At 50.3% G+C, this 14,624-nt stretch overlaps 1 protein-coding gene across 2 annotated transcripts in view; it reads right to left on the bottom strand.

The window, feature by feature from the left end:
- SHH (sonic hedgehog signaling molecule) overlaps nucleotides 1–8,199 on the bottom strand; it is a 37,604-nt gene extending 29,405 nt beyond the window's left edge. Inside the window, exon 1 of one of the 2 annotated variants that reach the window (XM_034401618.3) lies at nucleotides 7,444–8,199. In XM_034401618.3, coding sequence (XP_034257509.1) covers nucleotides 7,444–7,746 — 303 coding nt within the window. In that variant the 5' untranslated portion in view covers nucleotides 7,747–8,199. Of the gene's footprint in view, nucleotides 1–3,505; nucleotides 3,984–7,443 lie in introns of those variants that run through there. The other variant, XM_034401619.3, reaches the window with a different exon arrangement.
- Between the last annotated feature and the right edge of the window lie 6,425 nt (nucleotides 8,200–14,624).

Here is a 14,624-nt window from a genome sequence, read left to right as displayed (position 1 = left end):
TTTCCCTCCCAACTGAGATATTCGAGTGGACCCAAAATGGGAGACAGGAGACACTTGTGGAGGGCTTCCAGCTTCGGGTAGCAACCAGATAGGTCATCTCAAGAGCTTTGCGGTCCAAATCTGGTGGCCCTAACTTTCTCCTGCGTGAACTGTGTAATGCTAATCGAATAATTCATTTCCCCTTTGTTTAAAGGGTTCTTAAGCTACCTGCAGAGGATGCCTCCCACCTGTAAGCAGACAAAAGCTGCGAGGCCTAGCAGGCCGCTGATCTTTTGCCCAAGTCTAAGCATCCTAAGGCAGGTTAGTTGCCATAGAGACAGAAGTTAGAGTAGATGTAATTTAGAGCAGAGGTCTCCAACCTTAAAGTTGCCACGGTTGGAGACCCCTGTTTTAGAGCATCTTTCCCCCTTCCCCCATCCCAAACTTGGCACCTTTAAGAGGTATGAACTAGTTGGGGAATTCTGGGATCCAAAGTCCACAGGTCTTAAAGTTGCTAAGTTGGGAAAACACAGCTTTAGATACTTTGCTTACTTGTGAGGTTTGAGTAGAACTCCCTATGCATTTTGCCCTATTACTAAAGGATGGGTTCAAAACGTGGTTAGGTGGAAGATGAACAAGAGGGAGAGTGCAGCTCACCAGGGATGAGGTAGACAAACTCTGGAAGAAACTGAGGCAACCATCCCTCCTTCCCCCAACACCTTCTGATATCTGTTCTACAAAGCCCGCTCTTTCCCGGACAGGACACCAAATTCTACTGGCTGAGATGATGGAGGTTGTTAAATAAACTGTGCTTCTGTGTCCAGACAAGGGAAGCCGGATCTGAAAGTTATGCTTCCATCATGTTGCTTAGTCTTGACATGCTACCACATCTATTGTCTCGGAGTGGACCTTCATCCTAAGACCCAAAGTTGGACCTTGGAGAAACTCCTGCTACAGTATGTGGGCAGGAGAGGAGCAAAGGGAGACACAGTTCCAGGAATGACTCTCCCTCCAGAGTCATTCCAGTCCAAAACTAGATGCAACAGCCCAAAACACCTTTGGCCAACTTGCTTTCTGAAGTCAATTTGACAGAACTCCAACTTTACCAGTTATCAAATCACCTGTCCAGCTTAGCTGAGAAGGGGCCGGAAAACAATCCAAGGTCATTATGTGTCCTTTGGCAGCAATAGAACCTCTAGATGGACTAGAAAATATTTAAATAGTTTTATATATTGCCCAGAGCCCACTGGAGTTGAGCAGCCAATAAAATTAAATAATATATTAAACGTTTTAGGAGAGAGAGGTTGATTGGATCCTGACAAGATTAGAGCAGAACCACTGATAGCTAAACTGGGGTTTTAAGTTTCCTACAGTTAACTGTCTCCTTAATTTTGGTGGGTTTATTTGAGAACTGATTGGAATCAAGTCATTCCCTGCTTGGTAGGACTTGGGCTATGGTTTGAAGTCTTACTTCCTTGGTGGAAAATGACTATTGAATGGAAGACCCCATCCACTGAACCAGTTTCCTTCCCAGATAAATGAAAGATTGTTGGCATTGATTGGATTTTCCAAACACCTTTAAGGATAATCGTTCAGTAATTGTATTCACAAGTATGCGTAACTTGGTTAGTTTTAGCTTGAATGGGAGGGGAGGTAAGCTATTTTGCTAAATCAGACAACTCGGATTCGTTTGATGGTCGAATGGTCTAAACTCCCAAAGTTGATTAATTGAATAGACTTGGATCCTTGGGAATGGGGCCACATGCAAGGTTAATAAGAAATAAATAAATAAATAAATTCTATTTTGCTTAATGTAGTTAACAAATATAGACCGACTTAACTTTCTGTGAAAAGATGCAAGTTAGTAAGATAAAACTTTCCTAGCCTGAGAAGTAAATCCACCTCTGTGACTAATGGGGCTTTTACTCCCTAAGAATTTAGATTTTCAGATTTAGCTCCACATGTCTCATTCTTGAATGACTTCTATCCAGGAATCATCTTAAAATGAATGGAAGGGAAGAAGACATAAGGTATCTTATCTTCTTAGATCCTGCAGCAACTGGAAGCATCTATTTTGCTTTATAAAAAAAATGAAGAGGAAAAAAAAAATGGCCAGATTTGGAGATTGCAAAAGCTGGACTCTACTGCTTCAAGGTATGAAAGCATATGGATCTAGATAAACACAAGTTATTTGTATACACACACACAAAAAGGTTAAATTCTTAAGTTTTGTACCTGAATGAAGTTTCTCTCACTTCAGCAAGCAACACAGACACACATCCCTACCCCCACTTCCAAAACTGTTTTTGTCTGATTCCTGGACAAGACTGTTCAGTTTTCTTGGCAAGGTTTTTAAAAGTGGTTTGCTATTCCCTCTTTCCTAGGGCTGAGAGAAAGTGACTGGCCTAGGGTCACCAGGCTGGCTTTGTATCTAAGGGCGACACTAGAACTCATAACCTCCTGTTTTCTATCTCAATGCCTTAAACATTACATCAATCTGGTTCTGATCACACTGTTCACAATCTGAGAAAATACAATTCAGGAACAGTTAAAATTTTGCTGGCCCAACAATAACCTGTGATTTTGCACCAACCCGATATTGCCCTTAGGTTCTTGTGAATCTCATCCATCCAGGACGGATGTTCCCCAATATATAATTAATTAATTATTATTTGTGAATAGATAATGAGATGTTTCACTTCTTCCTCTAGTCTGGCCCTGTTAATACTTATTTGAGCTCCTGTGTTCTGTAGCTAGGGACTGTACTGGGATTCCATGACCCTAGAAACTAAAGTCATTAGCAACTTGGCCATAAGTTCCCACAGAATGTGGATTCAATGGAGAAGGAAGCAAGGAGGACCTTGGTCTATCGTACTAGTAATCTCCTAGCATTTTCTCCACAAAGGCCAGCCTTCAAAACTTTTAAGGGAGACAGATTTCTAAGCAAGTGGCCTCTGAAAGTAAACAATCCTTTCCAAACCAATGTTCATTTATCTCAAACTCCATGAATTAGTCTTTTAAAGCTAGGGACATCTTTCTGGAAGCATCCACAAAAGCAAATAAGAGATAGGTCAGTGTTCTATTGCATTATTTTTTAAAAAAAGGATTTCTGGGAGAAAAAAATAACTGAGTTTATAGAGGAGGAGGAGGAGTTATTGAGTCTTTGCAGTTTTGCTGCAAAGCATAAATAGTTCTCTAAGATTGTAGCAAGGATAGAACAAACCTTTCCAGAGGCTAATGACTTTACACTGGACAATTTCTTTGACTTTCTCCCAGGAATACCTTTTGCCATTTCACCTCTCCAGCACGGTGTATAAAACTAGTAAGCTATTTTTCCCCCCTGGTAGAGTCAACTTTTGCACCATTATCTTTTAAGACGGGGTTAATTTGGCACCCTTTCCCCTGACTTTTATATATTTTCTTCAGTATGAAGTTTAGCCCGATAAAACTCAGTGGGATTTGCTTTGGTATAAACACAAGTGAGATTTGCATTGCAAAAGGGGAGAAATTGCACAGTTCCACACACCTTCCCTCCACTTTTCTCTAGAAGAATGGCTTCTACAACTCCCAAATGCCTGGGCATTCTGGAACTTGTATCCATGGAGATTTTCAGTCATCCAGGTCATGGTTGCCCCAAAGGCGCTTTTTCAAGAGAAAGTCCAGTTGCCTCTTGAAAAAGCACTTTTGGGACTTGTAGTTGCCGTCTTATTGAACCAAGGATGGCAAAGATAGATACATGCATCTCAACAGTTTTAGGAATCGCTGCCGCGGAGAACTGTTTTAAGAGTGACATCTTTTGGGGAGGCGGGGGAGGGAGATTTAAGTCATAATCATCATCTTCGTTTAGGTCAGAAGGCTGCTGCTGGGAAGGCGAATGCGTAAAAAGCACATCAGCTCGGTGGGCAGGTAAGCAGAAACACGAGTGGGTTTTCCTACCCCTTCACCGCACCAACAGCAGATCCCGGATCTCTGCCGACCGGATGGAACTAGACAGCAGAAACTGATCCCCCATACCTGCGCTTCTTCCGTGAGCGTCCAAAGAGCCGAAAAGTCTGGGGCTACGAAGAATCCGACGCCGGTTGCCCAAGGCGCGCGGCTGGACTGGAGGAAGAGTCAGGGGAGCTCAGCTGTTCGGAGTTCTCGGGCTCACGGAGGGAACTTCGCCGGCCAGGAGAGGGGAAGGAAAGATCTACAGAGCTGGCTTATTGGGATAGAAATCCTCACCCGCAAAGACAGCAGCACTGAGCACCTTTGGCTTCCATCACTCCTCCAAGGCATCTGATCTGCCCGATCCTTTCTTTGCAGGACGGCTCGGGCAGAAAAGAGCCGAGTTATGGGGGAGGGTGGCTAAACTGACCTAGGTATGCAGGCTACTCCTGCTTTCTCCAGGGCGCCGTTCCGTCTCGGTGCTTCTCACTTTCTCTCCCCCTTTGCTGAGAAGGAAGGCGGCCCGCGTGGGGTATCTCTTCAGGAATGAATCCCATCGGGTGCAGCCTCGATCCCCTTGATTGAGAGGGACTGCCCCGCTCCCCCGCCCCCACTCAAGCCCCGAAACACGCTAAGGAACATTCACGGACTGTACTGCCTTCCTCCCAGCGGGCCGAAAAAGGGCTCGTTTTTCCAGACGAACCGCAACTCTGTCCTGGTACCCTTATGTCCCCCATAGATTTACTCAGAGTAGGCCACCGGGGGGGGGGGCGCCTAGAAGGCCGCCGTCACCTGTCCGGAGAAACCCCCTCCAGCTCTCCCGGGTTTTGCCTCTTTCTCCTCCCTTCATCTAGTTAATATTAACTGGCAGCGGCGGCGGCTGGTTGGAAAAGTGGACGCTTCTCTGCCGAAAAGGCTTCTCCTCCCCTCTCGGCCCCGCCCCAGGAGGGAGACTGCCTTGTCCAAGCTGCCCGGCCGCTGCGCGAGACAAGGGTCAAGGCGGAGGCGAAGGACCCGGGGCCGCCCAGGTGCATTTCCGCCGCCAAGCGGCGTTCTATGTTAGCGAATCTCCCCCACCGTAGCTACCTAGGGTAGTGAGGCCCGCCGCGGGGGGTAACACCGCGTCGCTTCCTTTTCTGCCTTCATGCCCACGGTCATCCGGCCTTCATGAGCATCCCCTTCCCCCAGCGCACGTCCCACAAACTCTGCCTCTTTGCTTCTCGGCTAAGGCTATTTTTCTCTGGGCCGCGCCCAGAGCTCGCTCTGGGCGGCCGAAGAATCCGGAAAGGAGCGAGGCGAGACGCGATGGGAAGCTCCCGGGAGTGCGCCTAGCGCGGCGGGGTTGGGGCGCGGTGTTTGTTGCGTCTGAGGGAAGTTGGCGGAAGGTCAGAAGTTCAAAGGCTGCCAGCGAACGCTGCCAAGGAGGCCGGCGGTGAAGAAGTGGGGAAGTGGAGAGCTTTGCCTTGCAGGTGCCTCGATTCACCAAACAAGGAAGCTCCAAGGCGCGTGGGAAGCGCGCGTGGGGGCGGGGAAGAACAGGAAAGGCGGCGGTCCGAGGGGGCGACGCTTCCCGGTCCTCTTCGTTGCCTCTCTTCTGCCCAACCTAGACCCCACAAATCCAGGCCACTTGGTCCAAATTTACGTCCCTTCCAGACCTATCCTCCCCTTTCCTTCCCAGACCGTCCAGATTACACACCCATTACCCCCAGCTCACTAGCACTGGCGTAAACGTCCTATACACCTGGAGGAGCTTCCAGACGGATTCCTCGGGAGTACGACCAGCCCAGGTGCATTTCCTTTGCTCTTCTCGGAGGAGCGCGTAGGAAAGCGACCCTGCGCCGGCAGAGGCGGGCGCGCACGCGCAGGACCCCTTGCCGCGCATAGCAGCGGCGGCGGCTGCGGCGGCAGCGCTTTTCCTGGGCTTCCGCGTCGCTGCCAACCCCGCCAGGAACTCGCAGCCTCTCCGGCCGCCTGTAGCCAGGCTCCAGGCTGAAACCCGAGCCCTGGCGATCGATCGGAGAGGAGTAAGTGAAGCTGAAAACGCGAGATGCGGTTGACTTGCAGCCGCACAGCTAACCCGTCTCGCCCGTCTTTGCAGATGAGTGAAGGGGGTGGGGGTGGGGGAGCGGGGACATAAGAAAGGCAGGAGGGCGCGAACGCCAACCGGGAGCTTCAAGTTTCCTCAGTGGCGCTGGTCCCACCGTCGCCTCGCCTTCTGACAAGCGCCTTCTGCTCTCGGGGGCCTTCGCTTTCCTGGAGGCAGCGCTGTCGCGGCCTCGGCAGCTGTTGGAACTCGCATCGCGCGCGCTTCCAAACCTTCCCGTGTGCCGTGAGATTTAAGGTGGTCAGATGGAGATTTCGGGCGGGCGCGCTTCCCGTAACCCCAAGCGAACTCCTCGCGGAACGGCAGGGCGGGACGCGAGCAAAGACGCGAGGAGTACGCCGCCGCCCCTCCGCCCTTCCAGGGGCGACTCGGGCGAAATGGAGCTGGTTCCCTGGTGCTGAAGGTGGGGCTTAAACCTCAGAATCGCGGGAGGGGTCGGGAAAGGAAAGGCAGCTGACCTATTTTCGGAAGGGGACGCAACCGACGGCAGTCGCCCGAGGCCGGCGGCGTGGTGGAGAATTTGAAAGGCCGCCCGAACTCTGGAGGTGGAGCGGAGCCTGATTCGCAGAGTTCCCCCTGGACGAATCAGCTTTCGGTCATTACTCGGTTGGAAAGCCGATCGAGGAACGGAGGGTGGGCGGTTAATGGGTGCCTAGTTTTAGTCGCCTATTTCTAGTCCTCGAATACTGAGGGTCGTGAGAGATGGATGCGCAATCCGCGACCTTTTATCCCGGGGTTTACTGTGCCGATTAAATTCCCCGTCCTTCCCCCTCGGGTGCTATCACCGGTCTGGAGCGGAGGGGGAAGCGCGAGCATCTTTAAAGGCGATCAATGCGCTCTCAGACACAGTTGCCAAAGGGAGCCTGGCGGATACCGCCTTTGATTATTCTTATTCTTATTATCCTGCTCCTTGGACTTCAGAACCGCCCCGGGAGATGCCAGGTTCTGACCTTCATCCTCACGGCGTGTGAGAGGCGACGGGGAAAGAGGGTTAATCTAAAAGAAACTGGTTAGGAAGAGAAAGAAGTGGAGCTGGGCGATTCCTGTCTCCGAGGGCAAGGGGAGAGTCCCCGTGGGGGAGATCGGTGGCGTGGTAGGAGGCTAACACGCGCAGCAAGCTACCCAACTCGGTGGCAGGGAGCGGCCGAGCGCAGTTCTGCCTGCAACTATCAGGCTACCGTATTCACACGCGGAGCCTCCTCCCTCCGAGGCGGAAGGTCGCATCAACAGCCCTGCCGATGCTATCCCCAAGGAGCTCTCCCCCACCCCGCCGGCGCATCCCTTCCCCCGACAGCTCCTGGGAACCGGGGTCGGCGACGCCCGGGGAAGCTGAGAGCCCCGGAGGGAGGCAATGCTGTCGGATTACAGTCCGCTCCCCCTCCCCAGGCCGGAAGGCGAGCAGGTCGGCAAGAGGCGAAGGGCGCGTCTCTGACCTGGGTCATCAGCCGGTCGGCTCCCGTGTTCTCCTCGTCCTTAAAAATAATGTCCGGATTATAATTGGGGGTCAGCTCTTTAAAGCGCTCCGAGTTCCGGGTGATCTTGCCCTCGTATCTGCCGCTGGCGCCCAGCGTCTTCTCGGCCACGTTGGGGATGAACTGCTTGTAGCCTAAAGGGGTCAATTTCTTCGGGTGCCTCCTCTTGCCGAAACCCCGGCCCGGCCCGCAAGCCAGCCCGGCGGAGAGGAAAAGCGCGCCTAGGCAGAGCGGGAGGAGCCCAGTTCTTCTCAGGAGCAACATGCCTTCCACGGAGCAAGCGGCCCCTTCGGCTTCCCCCCTCGCCGCCCCCTGCGCTCTACCGGGCTCGTGGCTCGGGTGAGTGCGGGTGAGTGACAGAGAGCGCGCCCGCTGCTGCCTTTCTCGCCCGGGAGTTGCCCTCTTCCCTCGGCTCCTGGCTTCTCCCTTCCTTGTCTCCTGCTGCCTGCCTGCCTCTCCCGCCCGCCTCCTCCTCCTTTCCTCTGCTTTCCTTTCCTCTCCTCTCCTCTCGGTGACTTAGCCCCCGATCTCTAGCAAAGCAGGTGCATCTCGGAGGGCGCTTGCGATAACGGGACTCATCGGAGTTCAGGATCGTGGCGCGTAGAAGGCAGGAGGGGGCTGCGGGCGGGAAGCGGGAAGGGTGGGGGGGGGGGAGCGACAGTGGAAACGGAATGAAATAATAAAGACTGGGATCTAATGGGAGCTGAAACGCCTGTGAGTGAAGCCTGGCTCTAGTTCTATATTATAGCTTCCAGCGCTGAGTCCTGATTGGTCGAGGCGGGAGAAGCTTGCCTTCCAATGTATTAACCCTGAAGAAGGCAAAATAGAAAGGGGGGGGGGGTGGAAGCGCCCACAACAACAAGGCGAGAGATTTTAAAAAAATAAAAAAGGTCTGGAGAGATTTTCACTCGCTCCCTCCTCGTACCTGAAAGGTTGGAAGTGAAAGGGGTGGAGACGGCGCTTTCTCGGGATAACATCAATTACATGTTTCTTTTCTTTCTCTCTCCCCCCCCGCCCCCCCCCCCACAAACTCCTCTTCAACTTAAAAAGAAAATTGGCAGCAGGTTAATATTTGTCAGCAAGAGTAAGACGAGATGTATCTGCGCAGAGGTGAGAGACCCCCTATAACGTTCACAGATTACCTGTCAGCCTAAGGGTTGAAAATGGTCTGGAAAATTTAAGTAGCCGATAAAATAGGTCATTGGGGAGGCTTCATCGCTGTTCGAGAAACTGAGGAAACCATATGCAGAGTTAGAATTCCCATTAAAACAAACAAACACACAGAGCGAGTTGGGCATTATTTGAAGCAGGCTAATCCACGCGCGTCCTCCTAGGTTTTAGGGCAAGGGACGAAAAAGAAACATTTCGAAAGGGCCGTTTTTAATCCCCCGCGACGGTACAAAGAGGGCGATCTTGTCATAACTTTCTAACGTGGAAAATAGCTCCTGTTTATAACACAGAGGCATAGAATAGAAGGGTTCAGCCTCCGGGGAAGATGGATCATAAAAGATTTTGGAAACAAGTGCCTGTTCTTTTGTAGCCCAATCATCTCAGCTGCAGAGAGTTTAGGCGAGCTACGTACATGGGACGGCAGTTGCAATTGCCTTGGGGTTTTAGTTCCATAGATCGCTGGATGTAGTCTATCAGCCCAAGAGAGAGAGAGAGAGAGAGAGAGAGAGAGAGAGGCTGATGGAAATTACAAGGAACTCACAATAGTGCAGCATTTTTTTAAAAAATGAGTTGTTAGTGTTTTTTTTTTCTTCCAGGCAGCTGAAGAAGAATCCTCCACCACTTGACACTGAAGGTATGGGGTAGGATTCGTGTAGTGAGAGATGGTGGAGACTAGAGAATTATTCTTAATGTTGGTTTAGTTGTAATTTCTCGCTGGCTGGCAATTGTCTGGAGCTGCATGAAGCTACTGAATAGACAATGGCATCCAGACACTAATAAAATATGCTTGGACACAGATATGAAACTCTACCTACCTGACTAAACATTTTTTTGGTCTCTGTATGAAACTGGGGTCGGTTCTACTCTGCTTCAAATGACCAAAAATGCTTTCAAGCATCGAGGAAAAATAAACCCTTATAAATGAAGATATATGGATGGTCTACATCAAGGTTTTTCAAAGCTGGCTGGGAAATTCTGGAAATTGAAGTCCACAAGCGTTAACTTTCCAGGTTCTTGGAAAACACTGGCCTATATAAGAGAGGACATAACAGTGTTGTAGTTATCTTGCAAAGTAGAAGAGCCAAGTAGGTTTATTTCTAGCAAGTTTAAATAAAATTCTCCCTTGTGAAGTTTTCTTTCTTCTTTCCATCTAAGATCCAAGATTTTGAGGTTTCCCCAATTTCAAACACTTGTGCTCAGTTAGTATTTTTCAAAACTTTGAAAAAAGTATGAGAGTCTAAGAAGTTTTGGATTCACTTACTTTTAAAAGAGAAGAACTATCCTTAACCAGGGTTGCAATATTTGGATGGCCAGAGGGTTATTTCCCTCCCTTTCCATTCCCTACCCAATTTTGAGTTTATGCTTCATTTCCAGCAAGTCCATTGCTTTTCTGCACAAATCCTGTGAACCCCTAGATGTTCCCAAAACGTTATTAGCAATGTGTGTCTCTCTGCTGCCTCTTAGTGGTTGTCCGTAGTTTGGAACTCCAGATATGATAGTCCTAATTTTCAGGAACTTGCTCCAAATCAGCACCACCCACTCTACATTCCAATGTCTTGGGATGCCCATAGAAATCAAGAGGCATAAGTCATCAAGGCAGGCTCGAGGTTCGAAGCCAGTGGCAATATTAATCCAAGGGGGGTGGGGTGGGGTTATGAATCCGAATCCAGTGATGAGAAATTGATAGAAACTCTGGATTTCCAGCGTGAAATTGACAAGGTCTAAAAAGAGGCCTACTGCAAGCATAGGAGTCTATGTCTGGAAGTTTACGGCTTGTTTCAGGTTTCTCTGGGAGGTAGAGAAAAACTTGGAGAAGTTGGAGACTGAGAGATGACAATCCTCTTTCTCTTCCTACCAGTTTCTTTCCCCCCCGTCCTCCCCCCTCCGGATAATATTTATCTATGATATGATAAATAATATGATCTCCCTGATTATTGCTTATTATTGCTTCTGAGCAACCTGAACATTACAAAGAGTCGATTTTTGGATGCGGGGATTTTCAACTCATCGGTGTGGTTTGGGCCAAGATTTTTTTGTTTTGTTTTTTAAAGTCTGACCATTGCTTCTCGCCGTTTTTCCTTTGGTACAAAAGAGCTTCGATTCAGCAGGAGGAGCTGGAGTGAAGAGAGAGAGAGAGAGAGAGAGAGAGAGAGAGAGAGAGAGAGAGAGAGAGAGAGAGAAGGGCAGGAAAAGTGCGCCTGAACGTTGCGCGCATCTAAAAAGTGGAAGGAGCAAACAAACAAACAAACCACTCCGCTGCTCTGTTCTCCTACTCCCCCCGCCTCTTTTCATCATCAGGAGACCAGGATCCGCATGTATAACAGGAAAGGAAAAGGGCCCAAGAGGAATTCAGGTGAGAATCAGTTTAGTCTAATGGTTAAGGTGCTAGGCTACAAACCGGGAGCCTGTGAGTTCTAGTCCCGTCATGAAAGCCGGCTGAGTCACTTAGGGCCAAACTCTCTCTCTCTCTCTCTGTCAGCCTAACAGGGTTGTTGTGTGATAGGGAAAAGAGGCAGGAGTATTACCGTAGATACGTTCCACGCCTTGAATTACACGCATCCACCCACAGGTGAGAAAAAAAAATATGACAGAAGGTCTAAGACAGAGGTAGCTGGGCACCTATAGCAAAGCAAGAGATAAAGGAAAGCAACGGTTGCCACAGCTGACAAGTCAGGGCCTCCCAAATTTGTCAGACTCTTGAAACTTTAAAACATAGGTGGGAGCTGACGCCTTACAGTTGCTGAAATCGGGACGCACCGCTCTGCTCACTCTCTAAAACCGTGTCGCGAAGGGAATGTATATACAGGAGGTATTGCAAAAGGTGCCTCAGTCAACTCTTCCAATATTCTCGTCTTCCGCAGACATTAAAAAAAAAAAACCAAACTAACACGGTCAACTTTTTCCTGGGAAGGGGACTATCCTCATCTGGATCCGGATATCCAGAAGAAAGCTGAACTAAAATGGAGCTTTAACTCATCAGAGCTGAATTTGTCGGGGTCCTCTTCAGGGCACCGAAGCCATGGACTGTCTTTGTTCTCCAGCGGGGCCCCCCAAAACAGAGTCCTTCAACTTTCCCCGCCTTTCTGCACGTGACAGACCCAGCCTGCTGGGCACCTGCCCGCCTCCGGCCCGAATGTATGTATCCAAATAAAACAAGCCGGCAGGTGACTTTCTTCCCCCGAGTTTTCAGCTTAGCCATTTCCTATGCCTTTTGCACGAACTGGCGTGGCTGGCCGGCATCTTTGCTCGCCTGTTCTTTAGCAAGGAGGAACTTAAGTGTCCTGCAGGACATCCGTTGCCTCGAGGCCCAGAGGCTTCTCACCCTTCCTTCCTTCCCTGCAACCGTGCCCGCCTGCATCTGCCCTGCCACCACTCCAAAGCGGACAAGCTTGGGTCCTCGGAGCGCCGGGTCCCGCGCTTCATCAAGGAAAGGAAAGGCTTGAGCCGCCTGGCTAAAGCCTCGCCTGCCTCCAGCTCAAGTTGCTTTCTGGGCGAAGGTCCCACGCGCTTCCTGGAGGTGGCGGGGCTAGCCTGGAGTCTTTCGACCGCCAGCCCATGGCCCCATCTCTCCCGCTGCCCTCGTGCAAAGACCTCGGCGCAGTGGTGAAATCCATTTTTTTTACTACCGGTTCTGTGGGCGTGGCTTGGTGGGCGTGGTGGGTGTGACTTGTGGGCGTGGCAGGGGAAGGATACTGCAAAATCTCCATTCCCTCCCCACTCTGGGGCCAGCCAGAGGTGGCATTTGCCGGTTCTCCGAACTACTCAAAATTTCCGCTACCGGTTCTTCAGAACCTGCTGGATTTCACCCCTGCCTCGGCGGAGTTCTCCCTCTCGGGGACCAGGCCAATGGAGGGGACATCAAGATCGCCTCCCTTCTTGATTGTCACGCAGCGAGACCGCCTGTTTCCAGCGCCTTCCTGCGCGAGAGTTTTTCCTGAAGGCCGGAGGAGCTACCACCTGCTCTCTTCGGGAGACCCTCTGGCCCGGACACCTTACCGAGTGTGACTAGTATCCTCTCTGCCGACGGGACACAAGGCGAGACCCCGCAGGACCCGATCTGGGCCAGAGAAGAATAAAAGACGGACATGCTTTGGGGGGGGGGGGGACAGGTGCAGAGTGCCTGTGACTTCCTATTGAGTTACCCTAACTGACGGCTACCACACGTGGGCTGCAAAAATCCGGACGAGTATTTCTGAATCGCCTCCAACCATGGTCCGGGAGGTCTCCCTAAGTGCCCTAAATTCCCTGGTAAGGCAGGACGTCGCTTCCACACGTCCTTTGTAGGAAAAGCGCAGCTGGGAGGCCTCGTAAACTCGAGGGAAGGAGCGCAAACGGCGAGGTTCCTTCGCGCTCCCGGCCAGGTCCTTGGCGATCTGTCCTTCCAGTCTTATCCCTCCCGCGTCCCCCGTTTTGCATCCTCTCCCTGGAGAGCAGAGGGCGAGGTAGTGGCCACAGCCTTCCATCCCCCTTGGTTTCCGCAGGGTTGCTGCATCGCGCTGCCAGCTGGGGCCGAATATGGGGCGGGGCGGGGTGGGGGGAGCAGCAATCGGCAGCGTTGTGCAGCAGCCTTTCACCCTTTGCGAAGGAAGATCTTTCAGCTTGGCCGGCTCATTAAGGCCTCTGCTTTCCTTCTTCCCTGCCAGCTGTCTAGGTCTGAGGACCTCCTCCTGCGCTGAATCCCCAGCCCCGTTTAGGTTTCGGCTGCTTCCCCACTGGAGGTCTTTAACACCCGAACTTCCCCTCCAATGTCAGGGCTGCTCTTTCCAGCTGGTTGACCACGCAGCATCTAAAAAGCTAAAAAGAAAAAAGAAAGAAAGAAAAGAAAGAAAGACCCAGACCAAAACATCTCCTGGCCAGCCATCAACACCCAAATAAGAGAGGATTAACACCAGACCAACATTCAAAAAAGTAAACAACACAGCCTAATCAAGGAATTACCAATGAATACTCCCACCAACAGGGACAGGGCAAGCCACCTGTATATAAACAGAGAGCACACCACACTCCCTTCTAGCACTGATGCTGTTATATACCTGGGTAATGAAATGTCGAATTCAGAGAGCACCAAGAATACCACAGTTCAGTCTTGACTAAGAGTGGTATTCACTTACCTTCACAAATGGGGGTGCACGCGCCACCTCTGCACATGTGCAGAGCGTAAAAAAATGGGACGTGATGACATCCAGGTAGGTGGGCGGAGCCACCCACAGGTGCTGCTACCAGTTCACCAGAACTGGATAGAACCAGCTGGATACCATCACTGATCTTGACCTACATATATTCTCTCCTAGCATCTTTTGAGTTCTCTAGGTCCTCATGTCATTTGCCATTTTTGGGTTTCCTTAAGAGTCCGCCATGGACCTGGATCCACAATTGAGCAATATAATAAGTAGGTTTAACTTTAAGGAGGGCAGCTCAGCCTACCTCTAAGCTGGCTTCTCCTCCTTCAATTGCCTGTTCTTCAGAGTCTGGCCTACAGCATCTCCCTTATCTTTGGGAACATCCTTGTCTTCAACTGCTAAGCCTTTCAAGTGCAGTCAAAACAGTCAAAACTGTGGTTGGTGGCCATCCTTATTTCTGCTAGTTTCCTCCTGTCCTTACACTGCTTACTGCCTTGCATTTGTTCTTCTAAATTTCCACTTTCCTCTTTTTTTGGAGGATCTCGTCAAGTCCATATTTATTTCTATTTTTAACCCACCTTTTTTTATTTTTATAAATAAGTCAAGGCAGTAAGCATGTCTCCTTCCTCCTCTTATTTTTCCCATAACAACCACTCAGCGAAGTGAGTTGGTCAGAGAGAGAGAGGGATTAGCTCAAAGTCACCCAGCTGGCTATCATTCTTTTCTTCCTCCCCGGCTTATTCAATCTTCTTTCATATATTTATTTTGTGATTCACTGTGCATTTATTCTCACCATACGACCAAAGCACCTCAATGAACTTTTGTACTGGATTATTCACTTTTGCACTCAGT

The sequence above is a fragment of the Pantherophis guttatus genome, chromosome 4 (genome assembly GCF_059756535.1).
Source record: "Pantherophis guttatus breed Tessera chromosome 4, ASM5975653v1, whole genome shotgun sequence".
Classification (NCBI taxonomy): Eukaryota; Metazoa; Chordata; class Lepidosauria; order Squamata; family Colubridae; genus Pantherophis; species Pantherophis guttatus.
Note: the sequence above shows the minus strand (reverse complement) of the source record. Positions and strands in the feature narration are given on the sequence as shown.